General features: G+C 48.8%; 1 protein-coding gene across 1 annotated transcript in view; it reads right to left on the bottom strand.

The window, feature by feature from the left end:
- Positions 1-24,537, bottom strand: part of GALNT17 (polypeptide N-acetylgalactosaminyltransferase 17) — a 437,005-nt gene extending 412,468 nt beyond the window's left edge. The window contains exon 1 of the mRNA XM_055340858.1: positions 24,216-24,537. Within this exon, the coding sequence (XP_055196833.1) occupies positions 24,216-24,453 (238 nt within the window). The 5' untranslated portion in view covers positions 24,454-24,537. The remainder of the gene's footprint in view (positions 1-24,215) is intronic.
- Positions 24,538-24,796: the final 259 nt, after the last annotated feature.

Genomic DNA, 24,796 nt, shown 5'->3' with positions numbered 1-24,796 from the left:
CTGCCTGCCGCTCGCTCTCTCTCTTTCCCTCTCTCTCTCTCTCTGTCAAATAAATAAATAAAATCTTTTTTAAAATTACAAAAATAAATAAATGGAAATTGGGTTGGTAGTATCTTAGAAATACTTTCTTAAGCATTTACCTACTATATAATCTAACCAATCTGTCTCTGGTTATTTACTATATATATATATATATATATATATATATATATACACACACACATTCATACAAAGACTTGTACATGAATGTTCATAGAAGTCTTATTTGGAACAGCCAAAATTTGGAAATAACCCAAATACCCATCAACGAGAGAATGGATAAACACACCATGGGCCACACGTATAATGGAATATACTCAGCAATAAAAAGAAATGAATTATTGATACACACCACAACATGGATGAGCCTCCAAACAATTATAGGCTGGGTGAAAGAAGTCAGCCAGGAAAGAATACACACTATATTATCCCCTTTATATAAAACTAGGGAAAGATGCAAACTGATCTATCATGCCAGAAGGCACACCAGTGGTTGTTTAGGGAAAGGCAGGTGGGAGGGGTAGGAAGCATCATTACAAAGATGCACAAGGAAACTCTGTGGGGTGATGAATATGTACACTTGCTTGAATGTGGTGATGGTTTCCCGGTACATGGATATTTCAAAACTCAGCAAAGTTAAGCATTAAACACGTGCAACTTATTGTCTATTAATTATACCTCAATAAGGCTATTTCAAAAAAAACTTCTAAGAAGTCCAAGTAAACATAAAGAAATGGAGACTTCTGAACCAATCTGATGGGCATTATCATCTCCCTTAGATTTACTTGAGAGAGAAAGAGAGAGAGCGAGCGGCAGGCAGAGTGAGTGAGGGGCAGAGAATCGCAAGTAGAGTCCCACTTGATCTCATGACCCTGGCATCACGCCCTGAGCTGAAACCAAGAGTCAGGCGCTCAACCCACCGAGCCACCCAGGTGCCTCTCTCCATTTTATTCAAGAGGAAATCATTATTTGCCAGCTAACCAGAAAACTTTCCTGTGATTCCATATAGGTGCTCTATGTTGAGCGCCCACGTTCTTTTGCAGAAGAAAAATCGATGGATGCGCACACTGAGCTTCAACTATGAAGTCAAGGCAACTCTGCAAAGGACAACTCTTCAGAAGACAAACTTCACCGCCCTGAACATGTACCGAGGTTATGACTCCATGCTCGGAGGGCCCCACAAGCGGGAGGTGAGGAGAGTTTCAGCGGGAGGAGAGTAGCCTTCCTGAAGCCCTTGCCACCTCGTCCAGGAGAGCTTGGGTCACATTTGCAGGGGCACTCACTCCCCATGCTCAGCCCCTCCATGCCAAGGCTCAAGCTAGGTCTGAACTCCTAAATTCCTCCTTCATTGTTGCACCTAAAAAATTAAACAGGCTTAGTTTTAACATTCAAGTCAAGCCAAGCCAATTTCATTTGCAACGCAAAGGCAAACAGTTTTGAGTATGGAAAGGAAAACACTTGAAATAAACTAATCGGCAACACCAGATCTCAAACCCAGATCAGAATCCAAGCCCGGTCTTCCTCCCCACACCTCCGGGCTTCCCCAACGTGGGGCCAGCCCAGCCTCCTCCACCTGTCTCGCCATCAGGCTTCCCTGTTATTTTGCGCTTCGGTCCATCAATGTAAAACGAATTATTTTTCAAGCTATTCCAATTTTAAATATTCATCCTCTTGAAGTAGGTCAGTCTTTCATGAGCCTTGGCTTCTCTTTGAACTGATTCCTTTTGCTCCATATCTCCCCTAATAGGGACGTGTAGTGCATTCAAAGTGTGAAATCCAATTCCAGTTAATTTTATTGATTCCTTGCAGGGCCTCCTTATTTCTTATGCTAATTCATGTTTATTTCAAAAAGAGAAAACAAAACAGCCTTTCAGAGAGAATGCCTTCAAAATCTGTAAAGAGCCACCGCATTTTTATTCAATTATAAATGAGCTATACAATATTTAAATCACTCGCTGGAAATAGAGGCAGGTTTTAATCCATTTCAGAACACAGCAAATGGCCTTAGAGAACTTCTTTGAAAGTGAGTGTATGAGATGATGATAAAATACATACCTTGTCACACCCACACACTCACACTCACCTGGTTACCCAGCTGATAAAATGGGTCTTCTCTACTGTCCCTGTCTCCTCACTGAGTTTCATACTGATGACAGGACACACAAGGCAAGTCCCATGTAAGTGTACTTCTCTACAAAAATTCCTCTTAATTTTGAAAGGGGATGATTATGTGCTGTGTTTCCCTGCCTCATACAACACCATGCCCGGGAACAAGCCAGACCCTGGACCAACTGTCTCATAAGGTCAGATCAGGATGGCCTGCGACCCATTGGTTCTTCCCTGAATCTTGAAAATGTTCTGTTTGGGTTCCAAATCTACTGATTCTGATTAGGGAGCCCCACTTTCCCTCTAGACATAGACCAATCCCTTAGTAACGAAGTCTAAAATGTTCCAAGAGTCATAAGTGAATTGATCTTGAACTTCCTTCCAGAATCACGGCTGCCTGAACCCAATCCGGAGAAGGTAATCACTGCATCCTTTTAGATGTGCATCAACACGTTCGGCCTGTAGCTGAAAGAGGTAATTTACTACCTGGTCTCTGTCTAACACGCCTTCAGAACTGGTGTTTCCGAAAGAAGTCATTTCCTCCTAAATCATTAATAATTCAACATTTAAGTGGCAGCAATTCTCTCTTCATCACAAATAAATATCAAGAAATTACCTTCACCATCTTCTACAGGAATATGAACTAGAAGAAATACTTCCAGGACTGGCTCTTTGCAAAAGAAAGACACAGGACCCCAGATTCCAAAATCCCTGTTACATGAATAAGGGAGGAAGAGTCGTAAAAGCCAGTCAGTCTCATTTTCTAAATCTGTTTCCTCCTTCTCCTCTATGTCAAATAAGTCACTAAGAACAGTTTAGTCAGAATAGCTAAAATCAAAAACACCAAGAAATAACAAATGTGGAGAAAAAGGAGCCCTTGTGAGCTGCCCGCGGTAATGCAAACTGGTGCAGCCACTGTGCAAAACAGTATGGAGGTTCCTCAACAGACAGAACTGTCTACTCAACTTCTCCACCTGGATGCATAATAAGCATCTCAAATCCAATGTGTCCAAAGGTGGATGTTTCATTTCCCCCCAAACCTGCTCTCCTGCAAGTCTTGCCCATCTTAGGAAATGACAACTCCTTTCTTCTGAGTAGATTAAAACCACAGAGTCATCCTTAACTGCTTTCTTTCCCTCCAATTTCGTATCTATCCCATCCACAGATGGACACGGTGCTAACCGCAAAATCAACCTGGGATATGACACTTCTCACTGCCTCCACTATTCCAAACAGGCCCCAGCCACCATTTCCATCTTCCCTTACCTAGATTACCACAGTGACCTTCCAATTGCTTCCACTCCTGCTTTCACCCTGTCCACTACAACATCATTTCCACACAGGAGGGTGATCTCTTGAAAACATTTGAATCGGAGCATGTCTCTACTTTTCAGCTCAAAACTCTCCCAGCATCACTCAGAACATCAGTACATGTATCATCTCCTCCAGAAGCCTTCTCCAGCAGCTAGCTAGATCTCGTGGGATTCTCTCTCCTCTGTGTGTCCACAATATCCTGTGCACACCTTTATCAAATATTGACAATGCCACAACTAAGTTGCCCATGTCCCCCAATGTACCTTGAGGGCTCTTTAGCCCAAAGAACACTACACATAGTGCATGCTCAACAAGCATCCATGAAATAAAAAAGCCCTGAACTCAGAGCACCTCGCACTTGGTTTAAAGGCTCTGCTGTCACCATCTCGAAGCTGTTAAAGACTGTTGAACAAGGTACTTCGCATTTTTTTCCTTTTCTAGGGGGCTCCACAAATTACATAGCTGGTCCCAGATGGATGGATGGCTCAAGCTCATGGATCAGTGGATGGCCAGACAGATGGACTCGACTTACGCACCGCAGTACTAAACGTCAGAACACAATGCCACAACTGAGAGAAAAAGATTCTGACAAAGAAATTCTGTAGTTAGCCAAGGCATAAATATGTAAGAGCAAAGGAAAAATGCAAAACGAGATCTCTAAAAATCTATCATCTCCATACCTTTCCTTCAGGAATATTCGTGGTCTGTGAAAGACAAACAAAATTAAGAATTCCAGTATGTAGGGGCGCCTGGGTGGCTCAGTCGGTTAAATGTCTGCCTTCAGTTCAGGTCATGGTCCCAGAGTCCTGGGATGGAGCCCCAAGTTGGGCTCTATGCACAGTAGGGGGTTCTGCTTGAGGATTCAGTGTTTCCCTTTCCTTCTGCCCCACCCCTGCTCATGCTCTCTCTTTCTTTCTCTCTCTCTCGAATAAATAAGTAAATTTTTCTAAAAAAGGAAAAAAAGAACAGATAAATGATAGAGACCAATATGATCACATAATTAATATAACATGGCATTGATTCAAGTATAGATATAACATTAGAGCAGAACAGACATCTTGGGAAACATTATCGTTCTTTTCTGCGTAACAATTGAAAGCATGACAAAGGAGAAGCATGAGTCAGTGGGAAAGGCAGCATTACTCAACCAACGGGGCTGAAATAACTAAAATAAGTGGAAAAGATCAAGCTAGAACTTCAACTCCCAAGTATAATTCCCAAGCATAATTCTCATGTGTATTTTTAGGTATATGCTAAAAATTCAACTTAATTTTTTATATAAGGCCAGAAAGATACATGGGGATATTTTTTTAAACACTGAATCGGAGAAAACTTGGTAAAATTAAATGTTCTAGGAAAATGTAAACCCAATACACCCCCTCCAAAAAAAAAAAAACAGTCAATATTAAAAGGTAAGCGATGAGTTTGGAAAGCATATTTGCAATAAAAACTGAAGACAAAGATAATTTCTTCACTACATAAAAAATGTATGCAAATCAACAATTCAATTAATCAACAGATAAATTGTTTTTAACAGATCAATCAGAGCTTAAAATTTTAGCAAAATGCAAATGCAAATAAATCGTATTTGGAAAAATATTCAATCTCACTACCAATCAAGAAAATGTAAGCTAAAACAAGAAGGTATGATTGTTGATCAAATTAGCAGGGTTTTAGAAACTGTAACATCTCTTCATTGTGAAAGAAGATAGGGGAGCATAAGGACTGTCACATACTGTTGTAAAAAACAAACTCATACAAACCTAATAGAAACCAGTTTGGGAAAATATATCAGGTCTTTTTAAAAGCCCATACTTTTTGCTCTACTAATTCCATACGACACTACTTCTATTTGATCCTGGATAAAGTTCTCTATACAAAGCTGTTCATCACACTGTTATTTATAATAAAAAATTGAAAGTAATTGTGAGATCATAGAAAATATATATTTGGTCTCTAGCCCCCAGCTCCTGGCACAAAGCTCCTAAAACTCTCGTGACTTAAGTAATAAGTGATAAGAGCTGTAGGAGAATCTTGTGTTCCAGTATTTGATCTTTGACCCTGGTTCCTGATACGGGGCTCCCAAAAGCCTTGCACATTCCTGAGTGATGGAGTCTTGTTCTAATGAGGTGACTCTAGGTGGGCTCCTGGGTGAGAGCTGATCACCAGAAAGATGGAGCCATGATTAGGAAGGAGTCCTTGGAAACTCTGGCTTGTACCCTACATCTGAATTGTGGGGACAGTCTTGTGGGCTAACACTTAACCTGTGGCATCTGATGCTATCCCTCAGGGAGGTAATATCAGAATTGAGTTGAATTACAGGACCTCCAAGCTGGACACACAGATAATCACTTGGTGTGGGAAACATTTGGTGGCCAGGAGCATCAGAAATGGGGTGTTCTCTGTGAGTAATGAAGGAGACACATAGGAGAGAAATAGGAAGGAAGAATGGGGTCCTTCCTTAAGAAGAAGGAAAAAAAATCTGAATTTTTTCCTCATGCGATAATCAGTATCTCTGCCTACAGGGAGCTGAGGGAGAGACTTGTGGTAAAACCACTGCATGAAAATACTATGTAAGGGACGCCTGGGTGGCTCAGTGGTTGAGCGTCTGCCTTCAGCTCAGGGCGTGGTCCCAAGGTCCTGGGATCGAGTCCCACATCAGGCTCCCTATGAGAAGTCTCCCTCTCCCTGTGTCTCTGCCTCTCTCTGTGTGTCTCATGAATAAATAAATAAAATCTTTTTGAAAATACTATGTAACAACTAAAGTTAATGTTTATGAGGTGTTTAATAATATAGGGAAATATTTATGTAAAAATGTTAAGAGAAAGCACAGGACACAAACATTTATATGCAAGCATGATCTTAAAGATTTAAGAACATTTACAGAGAAAAAAGAATGCTGCAGCTCTCTAACAATTTTATTTTCACATTTTTATTGTTCCCAGCTTCTTGACTTATCACAGTGAACATGCTAAGCTGATACCATAGATGCTCTCTTAAATGCCATGCAGACTGCCTGGCCACCACCCTCTGTCACCTCCATAAAGCAGGACACAGACAGATTGACAGACCCTGGTGTGCATTCGCCAGGCTGGCAGGTACCCCTCTATCTCGCGTGCCGCCTGCCTCTGCTCTCACCAGTTGAGTTGTGTACCTGCCAACAGTCCCTTGTGTTTTTCCCAAACCTCTTCATACCAGCTGTGCTTGTTACTGTAATTATGTAATTCTATTAAATCACATAAATGGATGACAGTATGGGTGAGAAAAAAAGAGGGTGACTGTCTCAGTGAAAACCAAGTTGAATGCTTTAGAAAGACTCAAGGGGGAATAAAAAGCTATCAACAGACAAAGATGCCATTGGATGTGGGCAAGACGACCACAGAAGATTAGGGGGAAAAAACTGATCAATTTAGAAGGTTTCTGCATGAGACACCTGGGTGGCTCAGCAGTTGAGCATCTGCCTTTGGCTCAGGTCGTGATCCCGGGGTCCTGGGATCGAGTCCCACATCAGGCTCACTGCAGGGAGCCTGCTTCTCCCTCTGCCTATGTCTCGGCCTCTTTCTCTGTGTCTCTCATGGATAAATAAATAAAATCTTTTTAAAAAAAGTTTTCTGCACACTGCGAAATTTGCTTTCATAGGGTCCAAGCTCTCACATCCAAACAGACCCCCATCACTTTCAGGAACTCTGAGATGACAGGTGGCTTTCTGCAGGAAAGGGGTGAGAAGTACTGCCAGCGACAAAGAACAAAGCGAACGGAGCGCGTGGCGTGGCTTGATCAAAACTGTGGCCGGGGACCATGCGATGGTGGCCAAGTGGCAGCAGACTTCAGGGAGCACAGCCTGGAGATGGAAACCGTTACAGAGTCAATTCCCAGGTCGAAGGTAGGACGCCAGGCCACACCAGGGAGAGGAAGCAGCAAGGGGATGGGGGAGAGGAGAGTCCTCGGGAGTCCGCTCTGGTAGCCACTGAGAACAAAGACAGAAGGTAGCACCTTGTAAACGGGAAGATCAATACTACAGTAAACTAATTTAGCAAACACCAGAGGACAAGCAGGTTTTACATAAAAAGGGAACACTGTATTCCCAGCAAACAGAATGAAATATATTCACTCAGATCCAACTTATCCAACAGAAGACACTGAGGTGGTGTGAGATGTAGGCGTGGTCCGGGCAGAATGGGGGCACCGTGAGCCCCAACAGGGGGCGTGCACCCTGCTGAGGATCAGGAGGGTCGATCTCATGTTAAGTGTTCTTACCTTAAGGAAAAGAAAAGATCATTTTTAATGGTACATTTCTGAATCTCCAAATTAAGAGGCAAATGCTGGCAATAACATTAATTGTGTTGGAAAGTTAAAAATAAATCTACTAGGAGCCAGAAATGTATCACACACCCCATGTGAATAAACACGTCCAAGCTTCCCAACAGCCCTGTGGAATCGATAATGTTTTCACAGATGCAGACATTGAGACGAGGAGTGCTATCTGCCCTCGAAGAAGCAGGCCGCGGGTAGGGAGGCGGGAAAGCTCTGGCCTTGAGGAAGACACGAGAAACACTTCAAAGCACAGGCGGCAACCGCCTCGGTGGCTCCCAGCTGCTCCTCAGAACCGCCTATCAAGATTTTGAAAAATAAGGATTTCCGAAGCCAAGTCTGGCCGACCCGTATCTGCAAAATGTGAACCTCCAGGTTGAGGGATCTGGCAACTGGCACTTTCCCCCAGAGTTCCCCAAGTCCATACGAAGCTCAGCCAGGTGGGGAACCACTGGGCTCTGGGTTCCCCGGTTCTTGAGTAAGTGATAAGGCCCAGAAGCACTGGGCGTCCAAGTTAGGACTGGAAAAAAGAATGTTCTCGCTCTGGGAAAAGCACGATGTTGATCTGTTTCTTTATTCTAAGACCAGAGTCTAGGGACACCTGGGGGGCTCAGTGGTTAAGCGTCTGCCTTCGGCTCAGGTTGTGATCCTGGAGTCCCGGGATCGAGTCCCACGTAGGGCTCCCTGCATGGAGCCTGCTTCTCCCTCTGCCTGTGTCTCTGCCTCTCTCTGTGTGTCTCTCTGTGTGTCTCTCATGAATAAATAAAATCTTTAAAAAAAAAAAAAAAAAGGCCAGACAAGGCCCCTACTTCCCAGCCTACTTACCTAGAATCAAAGAAGTTTACTGTATTTATTTCAACTTCTCCTCAGGTCATTTGCCTCCTGCAGAAACAAGCTCTGTCAAATGTCTGCTTGTTTCACCTAAAAGACCTGAAACAGTGGGGTGTCGGGGACTCCGGTGCGAGGGTCCGCGGGTCTGGACACGATGCTGGGCGCTGGTGAAGTGACGCCCGGTGGGAGGGAGCCTCCCCGCCACCACCCTTCCTTCTCTGCGCTCAGGGCCAAGTCAGGCTTGGCTAAGACGTCGAAGTCTTGGCCGACCTGACCCTCTTTGCAACCATTAGGCTGCTTGCTGCCCACGATCCATCGGTGGCATATACCCAAGACTTAGAAAAAAAAATTCATTACCCACTTTTACATCCACATAAAGTCTTTAGCACAGCGCTGGGTACTCTGAGCGCATGCACAGTGTTAGCTGCTGTTACATCGACTACTGTCAGCACCGTCATCTTCATCATCATCAGGAATCCCGTTTCTCACGGTCAGGAAGAAAAAAAACACCTTACTGAACACAAGGGTGCTGGCCCGGTGCTCCCGTTATGTTATGTTTTGCTGTATACAACAAACCACCTAAAGGGTTACTGGCTTAAAACAACAACTGCATTTATTTTGCTCATGGATCTGCCATTTGGGCAGAGCTCCGGGGTGGGGGGGTGGGGAGGCTACTCTCAGCTCCACTTGGCACCTGCGGGGGAGGCTTGAAGGCCAAGGTGGGGAGAGGCAGGGCAGAAGAGGTGGGGTAGGATTAGTGGGGTGGAATAGGTGGGGCATGGGGGATGGGTAGGGAGGAGATAAGTGGGGTGGGGGATGGGTGGGGGTATAGATAGAGAGGGGGGATAAGTGGGGTGGGGGATGGGTGGGGGTATAGGTAGGGAGGGGGGATGAGTGGGGTGGGGAATGGGTGGGGTATAGGTAGGGAGGGGGGATAAGTGGGGTAAGAGATGGGGGGGATGGGCAGGGAGGGGGTTGGGCGTAGGGCAGATTAAAGCTCACTCACTCTTGCAAGATACATCCACGAAGGCAAGAGAAACAAAAGCAAAAATGAACTATTGGGACTTCATCAAGATAAGAAGCTTTTGCACAGCAAAGGATACAGTCAACAAAACTCAAAGACAACCTACAGAATGGGAGAAGATATTTGTAAATGACGTATCAGATAAAGGGCTAGTTTCCAAGATCTATAAAGAACTTATCAAACTCAACAGCAAAGAAACAAACAATCCAATCATGAAATGGGCAAAAGACATGAAGAGAAATCTCACAGAGGAAGACATAGACATGGCCAACATGCACATGAGAAAATAGACATGAAGAGAAATCTCACAGAGGAAGACATAGACATGGCCAACATGCACATGAGAAAATGCTCTGCATCACTGGCCACCAGGGAAATACAAATCAAAACCACAACGAGATACCACCTCACGCCAGTGAGAATGGGGAAAATTAACAAGGCAGGAAACCACAAATGTGAGAGAGGATGCAGAGAGAAGGGAACCCTCTTACACTGTTGGTGGGAATGTGAACTGGTGCAGCCACTCTGGAAAACTGTGTGGAGGTTCCTCGAAGAGTTAAAAATAGACCTGCCCTACGACCCAGCAATTGCACTGTTAGGAATTTACCCCAAAGATTCAGATGCAATGAAACGCCGGGACACCTGCACCCCGATGTTTCTAGCAGCAATGTCCACAATAGCCAAACTGTGGAAGGAGCCTCGGTGTCCATCGAAAGATGAATGGATAAAGAAGATGTGGTCTATGTATACAATGGAATATTCCTCAGCCATTAGAAACGACAAATACCCACCATTTGCTTCAACGTGGATGGAACTGGAGGGTATTATGCTGAGTGAAGTAAGTCAATCGGAGAAAGACAAACAGTGTATGTTCTCATTCATTTGGGGAATATGAATAATAGTGAAAGGGAATATAAGGGAAGGGAGAAGAAATGTGTGGGAAATATCAGAAAGGGACACAGAACATAAAGACTCCTAACTCTGGGAAATGAACTAGGGGTGGTGGAAGGGAAGGAGGGCGGGGGGTGGGGGTGAATGGGTGACGGGCACTAAGGAGGACACTTGATGGAATGAGCACTGGGTGTTATTCTGTATGTTGGTAAATTGAACACCAATAAAAATTAATTTATAAAAAAAAAAAAGCTCACTCACTCACTCACATGTCACGTTGGGCACCTGCAATGGGAAGACCAAAGCAGCTGGCTGGGAGCTGGACCAGCTGAGACTCTCTCCCTCCCATCCCCTGCTCCTTCCCCCTTTCCCTCCCTCATCCCAGCAGCCCCAGCACAGAAGCCTCAAGACAGCCTGGTGTCTGACTGGTGACTCAAGGCTTCAAAGACGCACATCCCCAGGGAGACCGCCTGGGAGACACTCTATCACCCCTGAGGCCCAGCCTTGGAAGTCCTGCAACATCATGTCCGATGAATTCTAGCTTCTAGAGGCAGTCGCTAAGGCCACCCAATAATAATCGGAAGAGGGGGACGTCCACTCCACCTTTTGCTGGGAATAGCGTCCATCTGAGAATTTGCAGATACACTTTAAAACCACCACACCTACAGAAATCCTTTCTCATTCCTTTAGAAACTGAACTTTTTCTTGCTGCCAAAAAATGCACGTCCAACCAATGCTGACCAACCACCATTTACATGAAAAGGCACCTTTGAATCACCGACTCTACCTACGTGTCCCATGAAATTACAGAACATGAGCACACTTTAAATTTTTTTTATCATAGAGAGAGAGAGAGAGAGACGGAGAGAGAGGCAGAGACACAGGCAGAGGGAGAAGCAGGCTCCATGCACCGGGAGCCCGACGTGGGATTCGATCCCAGGTCTCCAGGATCGCGCCCTGGGCCAAAGGCAGGCGCCAAACCACTGCGCCACCCAGGGATCCCCGTGAGCACACTTTAGATCCCACCTAGGTTGCACTGGGGAGAAGAGCAGTCCCAGAGGGTCGGTCTGGGTCCTGCAGGATTAGCAGGATTCCTGGCCAAACGTTCTCCCACCTACAGGCCCTCCTCGAGGTATTCTACAAATGTCATCTTGTCCAGTCTTTATCACACTTCTAGGAGCAGCTGCTGATTCCCAGATGGGTAAACTGATGCTCGGCAACACAGAGCTGCCCAAAACTCAAGGTTGGGCTTGACTTAAGTAGCCAAAAGGAAGTTTTGGGGAAAATCTATCTAACCCCAAAGTCCCTGCTCAGTCCACTGTGTGGCGCCCCCTGGAGATGCACTGGTTAGGGAATTAAGTAGCTGGCGGGGCCAGCGCTGCATTTCTGGCTCTTGTCCCAAACTCAGTGCCATCGCACTTCCTCTACTAAAGATGAAGCTTTCAAGAGAACCTGAGAGGTAACCATAGACTTACTTAAGCGCTCATGAAACTGCGCACCATTAATATTAGATCCTTTCTTGTGGGGAAGGGGAAGGGTTTCTTGTGGGTTTTCAGAGCCCTAACGAGGAAGTGGCAAGGACCCCAAGCCCTTTACTGGCCGCAGCTGTGCCAAGCTGACCTCTGAGAAAGGAGGAGGAGGAGGAGAAAATACTGGGGCCTGCTACCCCTCCCCAGGGCTCTAATACCCAAGCTGCTGAGGAGCAGTAAGAGGCTTTCTCAAACTTCCCACTTAGTAACTACTGTTTGACTTTCCTTCGCTCCCCAAACTGCTTCGTACGAGTAAACACAGCCCAAGGGTTCTTACCTCTTCCTGAGTGCTCACCTTCAGCTAATGAAGGAAGACACAAAGCTCTTGAAAAGATATTTCATTAAAAAAAGATATTTCATAAGATCTGTGTATTTCAATATTAATTTCAGCCCTTTTCTTTAAACCTTCTGGAATCAGTTCAATTGCAGGAAGATGGGGAGGCAGAACAGAAAAAAAAAAAAGAAAAGAAAATGGAAGTGGGTTTTAGAACAACTTGGCAAATTAGCAAAGTTTGTAACATCATTAAAGAGCTCTTAAATATTCTTCCCTGAACTCCATTTTTATCTTGTGAATGCATTTCAGTAATTGCTCTAAAGGAAATTGTGGAACTCTGGCACAAACATAAATGTTTGCATGATTTAAAATGCAGTGGCAGCAAAGATCATGATTTTTTAAATTGCTAATTCTTAAGCTAACCTTTTCAGTTTGTCTCATCTTGAAAAATGCCAGTTCCTATCAGCAGAAGCTGTAATAAAGACAATGCATATATTATTTAGTTCTTTATAATTGCAAACAACTTAGCTATATTTCAATACTTATCCCTCAGCTCCAACATGGAGCATAAGTAGGGGATGATTACAATCATTCTATCACTCTGTAAATAGAACACCGGGACACTGAGAAGCAAGACTCTTTTCGTAAAGTCAAAGATCAGACGGAGAAGCTAGTCCAGAAGGATTTCAATAGGACCACCGTTCCCCAACCCACTTACTGCTCAGCTCAGTCAGCACATGTTGACCACATCCATCAAGAAGAGAGACCTCCAGTAGATACACAGGCCTGTCCCTTAGGAGGACTCGAGTTCCGGCTCTGCCTAATTGAATTCGTCAGGATAATTCACACTAGCTGCTGTAACAGAGAAGCTCCAACATCTCAATGGGTCCAAAGGCGCAGAGACATCAGGGAGAGCCACAGAGGGTGGGCCTCTGTTCCACACAACCATTCAGGGACTGACGGCCCTTCCATCTTACATGCCACCAACAGGCGGACTCCAAGGCCACTGCTAACCGATAAAGAGAGAAAGCACCGGGGACCCCACAGGGATTTTGTAGGCCAAATCTGACAGTGACAAACATCGCTTCCACCCACCTTCTATCCAGAACTCAGTCATGTGGCCCCACTTCGCTGCAGGCAAGGCTAAAGATGAGCTGTGCGCTCAGGGGAAAGGAAAATACCTTGGTGAACAGCAGCGTTAGCTCTGCCACCCCAGCCGGGCAAGGATGGCTCGAGGCTGCCTGCTGTCGGCTTCCCTAGCAGACCCTCATCTGGTATCAACAGCACCATCAAAAAGACCTGTCCCCGCCTCCTGGGAACTCCCAGCTGAAGCTCTACACCGCATACCCAGCCTCACGTCTCTCGCACAGATCAGGATGGCGAACAGTAATGACAAGGGTGCGTTGGAGCCAAAGGGCTCACTTTGGGACTCTCGGAGCTGCACGCCAGCCCGGCATCGGCTTCCCAGAAGCATGTGCCAACACTGCGCCTGCGCCCTTGCTGGTCGGTGGGGCTCCGACTCAAGGCTTGGTTTGCATTAAAAAATGACCCTCGTGAGATTACGCTGATCTTGCCCAATTAAAGCCACCGTGAACGCCAGTAAATTGGAGACTGAACTGTAGAGAGGGCACAGGGCAGAAGCCAAGAACAAAGCTGGCCTCAGGCCTGCGCAGAGTCGCCCAAACCAAGGAGAAATTAACAATGTGCACTTGTCAGCACTCTTGTTGTGCTAATTTCCTTGCAAATATAAGCAAAGCCTTTTAATTAACTTAATATCAATTTCACTTTTCTCACATTTTGTTCTAATTATGGGCTGGATTTAAAGCTCTCGCAGCATAATTTAGAGCCCTAGAATTAACAGCTTTACAACTTTACACACTGGTAACTGCTAAACCTGAAGGAAGTAAGGTTCCCTGCCACGCTCCTGTCACGGAGCCCCCATGCCTGCCACTCTGCAACCCCCCGGCCCTGCCATCACTGCTGATCAGGACGGGGCGGCACACCCAGGAGGTAGGGCCAATCTCACCAGGTGAGGCACAGAGAGGCAGCCGGCGGCTATCTCCGGACATATTTGCTTCTCTGAGTTTCGGCTTCCTCATACATAAAGTGGGCACAATAGCGTACATGGGCATGATGCAGAATCCAGTAACGCAAAACACTTAATACGTATCAAGCGCTCAAAAAAACTACTGAGCAGGGTAAACCACGGTGGTTTCACCAAATCTAAGATGCCTCTAACTGTAAGTTGTACCATTTTTTGTCCCTATAGGGGGAAAAAATGCTACCAATTAAACTATGACATCACCAACCCTAAAACAAATGTTTCAGAGACACAAAAATGGCTATTGACAACATATGGCTATTGTGAGATATCTTCAAAGCAAACCTAAGTTAATCAAAATGCCCCAAGACTTGAATATTCCAGTTCACTGATTTCTAGTTAGCAAAGGATCTTGTTTCATTTTAATATTTGCTGAAAATCTACTAGGGGTGTGGAGGGGACGGCAGGCACCGTGGGTTGGCGACGTAAATGCCATTCCCTCTGTGGTCTTTCGCCTCAGCCATACTCACCTTCTCCAGAAAGCAGCTATTCTTTTGAAGCAAGGTTGATCATATGACCATTTTGTAGACCACATGCAGAGCATGCCAGACACTTCTGGAAAAGACTTTCCTTCCAGATTTAAGTATAAGAGATGTGGCCACTTCCTTCTTTGTACAAAGGTGCAACAACTGGAACTACAGCAGCCATCTTGTAACCATGAAGACCAAGAGAAATACAATGTCGCAAAATTATGTCCTCATAATGACCTCATGATGCCAAACCAATGCTAGCTACCACTACTTCTGGGCTCGTTACAATTACAAAAGACCAAGTTACTCGATGAACTAATTCCTAAATGACACAGAGAAGGATTTTTAGAAATGAATAAATATATTCTCTTACAAACTTTTGGGTCTGACCATGTAAACGGTTGGTCAGAATGCAAGACAGAGATGAGCAAGGGCTAAAAGCAGGCCCATGCAAAGTACCATTAAGAGCCCCGAAGATGAGACAATTAATTCTGACAAGGTGATTTCAGAGATGAAAGGGATTCTGAATGGTTGCTGGAGAATGCACGAAGTTTTAATGAGACAGGAGGGAGGAGAGTGTTACTCATAATCTGAGAGTTAAAGGACCCCACAGTCACGTGGCTCTCATTCATACACACATAAGCTCTAGTCCCTAGAAAAAGGGTAGAACTAGAACCCGGGTCTTCCATTAGTTCATTGCTCTTTCTACAGGGACATACAGCACCTAACAAGGCATGTGTAACCATTAGACATCCCTCAGTAAACACTAATCACACAATTATCCATTGTGTCTGAGACTAGGCTGGAAGGAGGCTCTTGTGGAACCTTGCTCCCTATTAACTGTCAGCACGCTCATGTGTTGGTGTCTGGATGGGGCCGCCTGTAATTATGGCAGTGGTTTATTACTCATGCATGGCAAGGCTGAGGCTCTGCAGTTAGCAATGACAGGGACATTATTAAAAGGGAAAACTTCTCTATCAGTGGCTAAGCCAGTAGTCATCCTTGTGTCAGAATGGTCTAAAGACCTGCGAGGAACAATAACTAAGGCACAAGAAAAGTCTTTCAACCAAATGAGTCCTGCATTTTTTTTCAACTGCTGAAGCCCTCAGGGAAGTAGGGAGGAACAGCTCCCATGGCCCCTGGTCAAAGGCCAGCCCATGGAGAGTTGGCTCTCCTGGACTTCTGGGTTCTGTCTTCTGGTCCTTTCCGGGGGAGCAGGTTCGGCCTCACCACATGACATGCCAGCTGAATCCAGAAGGGGCCGCAGAACCCAGACACCGGGTGGTGGCCTCAGGAGGCAGACGCAGAGGAGTTCCAGTTGGGCCAAAGCCTGCGTAAATGGCTGCTGCAGAGGCAGGCTTCTGTGTCACCCGAGAGCAGCCAGGGGCAGGGGGGACTGGGCTCGCTCAGAGCAGACAAGTCCTCAACTATGCGCCTCCCCCCACCCCAGAATCCCCCAGCAACCCCCTCACCTTGGCTTCCTCTTTGGCTGGGGAACAGAAAGGGAGATCTGTCATTAGTGCTGGGGAAGCTGGGGCCCTGTGAAGACAGCACCGCGGGCATCCTAAGGGCACCACCCCCTGCCACGGTGGGGCTTCTCCTCAGGCTGACCCAGGATCAGGGAGAGAAGAGGTAAATGGGGTGGAGGACACCGAGATGAGGACCCTGGAGAAGCCAGCAGAATTCCCGACGGGCTCTCCATGGGAGCGACTGTCCAGATGTGGAAAGATGGAGCCACACAGAGCCAGAGAAGGCTGGGGGGCAACGGGGCAGCTGGGAGGGCCTCCGTGAGGTTGAGAGCAGCAGGGGAGGGCAGGGGAGAGCAAGCTCGAGGGGAATGCACAGGACAGAGCTCTGAGGGCTGGTTCAGACCTTCCAGAGGGACCGATTCCAGGTGCTGACGCTTAGCACGGGATGTGGCCAAGGATGGGGCTCCAAAGTGAGGGGGACTAGGGTCTTGGGAGCTCAGAGCGCCACTTGGATCTTGCAGCAGAGGCATGGCTGGGCCAGTGGTGTCAGCACCTCTACCCACCACTGGATCTGAAACCACTTTCCCCCCATTTGTGCAAACACTGAACCATGACATGTCAGCATGTCACTCTGATCACCCAGTGGCACCCCCACATCTGCAGAATTAAGTCCTGGTCCTCTAGACAAGCTCCGCCTCACCAGCAAGCTCCCACCACAAGGCTTCTCATAGGTCCCCACACTCTGCCTCTACGCGGCCCCCCATGTTGACCACACCACGGCTTCCCAGTCCAGGGCCCCAAACCTCTTCTATGACCTGTAGCCACATCTGGTCCCCAGGCAACAAAACTTTTGAGTTCCAAGTTCAAATTTAACACTCACTGGCTAAGCACCTCGCGGGTGCCGGCTCAGGCCTCAACCCTTCCACACTCAAGCTACTACCCTTCCAGAACCTTCTATGCACCCAAAAAGACCACAAAGGCACCTTCCCAACTAGACCACAGATGTCTGCCCCTCTCCACATCCTGGCACTGGCCCACACCTGGCAGTGAGGAGGTGCTCCGAAGACGTGTGGGCGACTGGCAGCTTCAGTCATGGGATCGGACATGTAGGGGCTTCCATTTCTTCTCCTCTGCCTCACAGGTGTCACCCAAAGGCATCATCTAAAGATGTTCAGTGGGAGAGAGAGAAAGAAGAGGGAAGGGATGCCTGGGTGGCTCAGTGGATGAGCTCCTGCCTTTGGCTCAGGTTGTGATCCTGGGGTCCTGGGATCAAGTCCCACATCGGGTTCCTTGCAGGGAGCCCGCTTCTCCCTCTGCCTGTGTCTCTGCCTCTCTCTGTGTGTCTTATGAATAAATAAATAAAATCTTTTTTTTTTTTTAAATTTTTATTTATTTATGATAGTCACAGAGAGAGAGAGAGGCAGAGACACAGGCAGAGGAAGAAGCAGGCTCCATGCCCTGGGAGCCTGACGTGGGATTCGATCCCGGGTCTCCAGGATCGCGCCCTGGGCCAAAGGCAGGCGCTAAACCGCTGCGCCACCCAGGGATCCCAATAAATAAAATCTTTAAAAAAAAGAAAGAAAGAAAGAAAGAAAGAAAGAAAGAAAGAAAGAAAGAAAGAAAGAAAGAAAGAAAGAAAGAAAGAAAGAAAGAAGAGGGAAGAAGGAAACAGAATTCAGCCTTAGACAAACACAAGGAGAGAAAAGAATCCCAATTAACTCAGAGATCGAGCAAGTTAAAAGGAAAACGACCTCCACTTACCCCCTTTGGGATTCACATCACTGATAACAATGACCCCACTCCGCCACAAAGCATGGCTAGCTGTTCGCGCATTCATGCCAGAAACATCTGTCAAGCGCCTACTATAGGCCAGGATAGTTCCCAGCATCAGGGATGTGATGGAGGGCAGGCCAGCAGGGTCCGTTCCTCTGGGTGCCCGCGCCTTCTCCCTGCCATCACATGCCGGGCCCCAGGGCTTGGTCTCATGTCCTGGATCCCATTTCGTCCTGACTTACGACGACCCCACTTCTCAGTTGAGAGGTGAAGTGATTGGGCCAAGGTCACACAGCCAGTAAGTGACAGACTCAGTAATCCAATCCAGTCTGCCCTGACAGCCGAGTGAACAAACCTTTTCTAATTTCATATTCTTAAAAAGGACTTGCAGGCTATCCGATCTCAGATTTTCTTCGCCTGACATGCGCCTTACCATGTCCATGCCCCTTCTTCCCGTTGCCACTTCTAGCTCTAATTATTCCTCCTATCCACAAAGGACACTCCCGATTTGGCAACAGCAAAGGTCAGCGGGTTGGATTTCTTCCTCGAGAATGACATGGTGGCCTCTTCCCCGCCACCTCTGAGCTGGGGCAGGCGGCAGCTTACCCGGCTGGCAGGGTGCCTGTCGCACACACTGGCCAACGCAGTTGCGCCTGCATCCAGGGCTGTCCGAGAACGGGCTCCCCATCTCTCCAGGAGGGGAGGCTGCACCAGATGGTATGAGTCCATCAGAGGTAAGAAGTGAGCCTCCCTCCAGCACCCAGGCTAGCTCTGCTGGGCCTCTGCCTGCCGCAGAAGCCCGCCACAAGCCAGCACATGGAGGCTCAAACTGCCCTGGCCTCCTTCTGACACTCGCTGCAGTGATTTTCATACAAATATGCCCTCTCCTCCTTCCCCCTTACTTCCTTCCTATAGCAAATGCAGGTCTCATCCAACTCTGGAGTCTACAGGCACACAGCTATGTCCTGGCAGCAGAGAGGAAACAGTGCCAGGCCGGCTCTGGCATCCATGAAGACCCGCCTTCAAATTGCCATCCCTCTAGGGACACGTGGGTGGCTCAGTGGTTGAGCATCTGCCTTTGGCTCAGGTTGTGATCCTAGGGTCCTGGGATCAAGTCCCACATCGGGCTCCCTGCAGGGAGCCTGCTTCTCCCTCCCTCTATGTCTCTGCCTCTCTGTGTCTCTCATGAATAAATAAATAAAATCTTAAAAAAAAAAAAAAAACTAAAACAAAAATAAAATGCCATCCCTCTCTTTCTGACTCCACCATGAGGCCTATGAGAGCAAACCTCTACCTCCATCCGGCTATCCTTAGGCATCTGGCTGGGTGGGCTGTGCTTGCCTTACTGGGAACCTGTTGGTTTTCCATAGCTCAGACTCAGCTTTGTCGGCCTCTGAGGCTTGGGGGCAGGACTCGGATAGGTAATTTTGACTTCTCTCTGTTCCCACAAAGATTTTCAATTTCTTCAGGCAACCCTGCTTCTACTCAATATCCTTCTGAAATCTAAATTTGGAAGCCAACCTGAATCGATTGCATTTCCTCTTATGACAGAGCTGCCCTGGGCTTACTGGAGCAGTGACATGCGCCCTTCTGACTCACTGCACGGGGCTCAATGAGGGAGGGGGTCGCTGCCAGAGCTCGGGGCTGACACGGGGCAAGCAAAACAGTGAAATGGTGTCTTTACCCTGCCTGACTCCTTGGGAGGGCACCGGGCTGGAGGAAAGTACTGAGTATTCAGGAAATATTGGCTCTGCCCTTCACTGGCTATGTCATCCCCGCTAGGCCACACAGTATCTCTGTTTCTCACCTTTTTCTCCGCTCTAGAATGAGAGAAACAAACAACTTCCTCAGAAGGTGAAAGAAACTCACAAAACTCACAAGTCACATACAGAGTTCCATGAAAATTCTAACAGAAAATCTGTCTGTCCCTAGGTCCATTTTTCCTAATGCTCATACAAAACCACCAGGCCACCATTTTGTAAACTAACTTAACACAGCATTATTTTCGTTCATGTAATATTTTTAGATTTTCCAAATTGCCTACAATAAATGTGAATTAATTTTCTTCTACAAAAAAAAAGTAGAAAACCATATTCGTATTATAAAAACTACACATTCAAAGAAAATATGCTGAAATGCATTATTCCCTAGGCTGGACAACTGCTTCACGCCCAAGTTCCTCCAAAGGGTCTGGGGCCCCTCCGTCAGGAGGGTGAAGGGCCAAACAGCCTCAAGATGGCGCAACCAAGATGGCAGAGACCAGAAGCCTGCCAAACACTGGGTCTCCCCACTAAGGCTGTCCAGCTCCCCGCTCCTCACCACATCCACCCAGCCCAACCCAAGCAAGACAGTGTCGAGACTATTTCCTCTGCGTCCATCATGTACCTCCTAAAACTGGCTCCCATCCAATGAATCAACCCATAAACTGTAGATGCCCACATTTGTACAAGGTGCTGTGGGAGATGCTTAAAGAACGGAAGCGGTATTAAAAAGTCCAAAATACAGTTCAAGCCCTTAAAAAACCTACTGTCCAGTTCTGGGCTCAAGAGATAAACCCACGGAGGCACAAGCAGGTAAGCCTTGGGTGCAAAGAGTCGCCGACAACAAAGCTTCCAGAAGGAACCCGAAGCAGGAAGAGCTCCGCCGTGTGGCCTGGCACAGCCCCACTCCCACCCCAGGGCAAGGACCTTGAGCCAAACTTTGAAAGGGTGGAGGAAAAGAGAAGGGAGCAGCCACAGCCAAGCCAGACAACTTCTCCAAGGCTGGGGCTGAAATGTGGAGGCTACAACCCTAAAGGCAAATGCTGGGCGTTCCTGTGCGTCCATCAGTCTGGCCGCAGGAGGCAGAAGGCACTGGGTGAGGTGGGGACATGGGAGATGCTGGTGGGAGCTGGCTGTGGTGGGCCCTGACGATCAGCCTTCAGGCTTGACCATGACCCCTTAGGAAACAGAAAGCCACTGGAAGCTGGGCCCTCGGGAAGTGGAGCCCCGTGTGCTGGGCGGAACGCTGGGGTGAGAGACCAGGTGCAGGCGCGGGGCACAGGGAGCCGGCCCAGCAGTGGGGGCCCTGCAGACAGTCTGCACGGGAAAAACCTAACTCATCTCTGGGTGCTTCCCCGCCATACCAGCACCCCCACTTTCTCTTGAAAGCATCCTTCCCAGCCTGTAGTAAGAAAAACAAAAGAGTAACAACAACAACCTACAACTGTTTTTTCAAAAGGCAGGACTCAGGACGCATGGGTGGCTCAGCCCTTGAGCGTCTGCCTTCAGCCCAGGACATGATCCTGGAGTCCTGGGATCAAGTCCCGCACTGGGCTCCCCACAGGGAGCCCGCTTCTCCCTCTGCCTGTGTCTCTGCCTCTCTCTGTGTGTCTCTCATAAGTAAATAAATAAAATCTTAGGCGCGCACACACACACACACACACACACACACACACATACACACAAAAGGCAGGACTCATGATTTTGGCACTGACAATCTTCGCAGAGGGGCTGATTCTAAGGAAGCCTGGGTCCCCCGGACACCCAAGGAAACCCGTTCCGGGAGTGAGCAGCCACTAGGGGTGGTAGTGCTCGCGGCCAGGGAGAGCTATAGAACTCTCCCTGAGGCCCTCCGGCGGAACTCCCTGAGTCCACAGGAAGGTCAGAGAAATCTGAGCAGCCTCTAACAGGCCAGCTCTCACTCTGTACCCAAAGGGCTGGACCCAAGTGGCCTTGCCCCTACAGTAGGCCCGGTGACAGGCTCTTACAGACCCACCACTAATTGCTGAGGAATAAACACCAAGGTCAAGGTTTCCTTCTCCTTTAGTAGAAAGGGACAGAGACAGGCTGCAGAGCAAGTGGACAAGGGAATCCAGGTCCCATCTGCCAGGCCCTGGGACTCCTGCCACCCTGGGCTACCCCCCCCCCCACCGAAGCCAGAAGCCCCAGCAGGCCTGCTGCACCAACAGGTGGCACACACAGTTCCCAAGGCAAGCAGAGGCCTGACACGCCAGCAGGTGGGGTGGAGAAGAGGGTTCTCTCCATTTCCCGACTCTGCTCTGCCCTCTTCCCCCAGACTTCACATTGCTCCAAATTACACTTAGCTGCTGGGAAGATAACACCCACCTAGTTGCAGCTAGAATTCCTGGCTTGCCCAGGAAAAGCCCTCAAGCCAGTCTTCCTGGCAGCTCCTCCTCAGAGGCTACAAGTTGAGAAAGCTCCGTCTTCCCACCCCACAGCGCCCAACCCAACCAGCCCCAAGGACCGGATGCCCCTTGGCCCCCAGGGAAATTGCTTATATGACAGAAGAGCTTGCATGCAAAGAACCCCGATCCCCTGCCCACTTGGCTTCTCAGAAGTGCCCACCCCTACCCCAACCGGCTGGCACTGCCAGGCGAATGGGCTTTCCTCCTTGCTTGCTCTGTGTAGGCAGCGGGCCACGGTGCAAGTGGAGATGCAAAGTCTGGGGCTCCCACCCTACTAGATCCACTGAATCAGAGACTCTGGGGCTGAGGTCTAGAAACCTGTGACTTAACAGGCCCTCCATCTGACTCTGACACATGCCAAAAGGCTGAGGCAGGCTGGTGTATCAGCTAAGAACCTCAATTCTGGAACAGACCAAGTACAATTCTCAGCTCCACCCCCTGGCTAGGTGGCGATGAGCAAGCTCCCACAGCAGGCAGTATCATCACCTATCTCCTGGGGTTGCTATAAAGACTAAATGAGTCCCTGCATGTCTGTGCACTTAGTAAACACCATTTAGATTTTATTCTTCTTCTTTGGGGCATATGGGGGCGTGGCTATGCCATACTTTGTTTCCTAATTGAAACCAATACTAAAATGACTTGTGTCCCTGGGTGCAGACTAGAAGTGAGACCCAGGCTATCTTGCACTCTCTTTCGGGCCCAATGTGTAGGTCTTTGGCAGGTATCTGAGTAGAATCAAAGGCTCACCCCCATAAGCTTCTAATTTGTCCGGAAAGAAACAGGGATTATAACTCCCCAGGGCAGATACAGGCTGAAAGCATCCCCTGGATACCTGTTAAATGACATCAAGAAGACCAATGGGGCTATTTCAAAGGGTGCTCAGAGATCCAACCACATCCCACCTAGAAGGACCCAGCAGGGACCCCTGGGGAGCAAAAATTATACCAATTACTCTTATCAGTATCTTTACCATAATTTGTAGTTCTGGAACCATTATGAGATGGATAGTTAGAAGCCCAGGAAGGGAGGTGGCAACCCTGGATCTCCGTTGGATGCCAGCCCTATGGACCCCGGAGAGCTGCTTGTACTCAGGTAGGTAATACTCGCTCTGACCTTGGGGATAGCGTGGGTCCAAGGACCCGTCAGCCCCTGGGCCAGATGCGGCCAGGGTACATTAAGCGTGTCCCCCTTCTCCAGAAGCACAGAGGAGAGCATTTTAGATGGGGCAGATTCTGACAACTGTCATTAATTGGGTGGCAAGCCTCGCTCTCCTACACTCGGAAACACTGCTTCCCCAACCCACCATGAACTGTAACAATCACCCTCAGGCAGCTCTCCAGCGAGAAACGGGGAGTGCTTTTTTAATAGCAGCCTCCACGGAGGCAGCAGGAAGGGAGGAGTCCTCATGATTAGCGGTGCAGCCCGCCTCCCGGAGAGATGACATATTCATCCAACTTACTACGGGAGCGCATTAGCTCCAGACCTGAGGCCTTGACTTTGCAGACATCCAAGCCCGCCAGCGTCCCTCCCTGTCTGACCCCCACCACACGCTAAGCTGCAAGAGCCCTTTGGTCCAAGTGAGCCGGCCTGCGCCTCCCGTCCCATCCGGCCGGGAGACTAGTTTCCGCACTGGGACTGGAGTCATCAGGTAATGACTGCCGCACGCGGGGACTGGGAGCCAGCTGTACGGACGTGTTTTCCACAATAAAAGCAAACTTACAGCTGGGGCACAGAAGCAGCAGGCAGTTCTTTGCAGCAGCCAAGACAGGGCAGGAAGGGTCAGAGGGAGCCTGCGGGAGCCAGGAGTACGGGCTCCCCCGCACCGCGCGGGGCCCCTGGGGTACCAGCGCCCCGCCCGCCCGCGCAGAGCCCCGTGGGCGCCCGCGCGTGTCCTTACCATTCAGCTGGCGGTAGACGATGTCCTCCAGCAGCGAGAGGCGCTTCAGGACAGCATCCTGGATGGGGCTGGCGCTGTGCGCGCTGAGGTTGGCCGCCTCGGCGCGCGGCCGGAGCTCGTGGAAGGCGTCTCCGCTGCGCACCGCGATGGGCCGGCACTTGGCCAGGAAGAGCACGAAGCCGGCCACCGCGATCAAGTTCAACACCAGCAGCACTTTGACTCTTCTCAGTGAAGCCATCAAACACGCCCGGCCGGCCCTCGCCCCGGACCCGCGCCCCCTCGGGCTCCGGCGAGGCGCGGGGCAGCCGAGGGCCGTGCGAGCCTCGCGCTCCGGGCGGCCGGCGGGGCGCCCAGCGGCTCTCCCGGGCCCGCGGCGCGGATGCTCGGGCAGAGGAGGCGGCCGGGAGCGCGGGAGCGCGGGGAGCGCGGGGCGGCCGCGGCGGGGCGGGGGGGGGGAGCCCTCGGTGCGCAGAAGTGCTCCCGGAGACGCCGGCTCGGTTCCCAGCGCGCGGCCCGGCCGGCGCCCCCCTCTCGGCGAAGGGCCGGGGCCGGGGGTCTCTCCGCGGCGCCGGCGAGAGGCG

This window comes from Nyctereutes procyonoides, unplaced genomic scaffold, assembly GCF_905146905.1.
Source record: "Nyctereutes procyonoides isolate TBG_1078 unplaced genomic scaffold, NYPRO_anot_genome, whole genome shotgun sequence".
Taxonomy (NCBI): domain Eukaryota; kingdom Metazoa; phylum Chordata; class Mammalia; order Carnivora; family Canidae; genus Nyctereutes; species Nyctereutes procyonoides.
The sequence above is the reverse complement of the archived record's forward strand: the minus strand, read 5'-3'. Positions and strand labels throughout refer to the sequence as shown.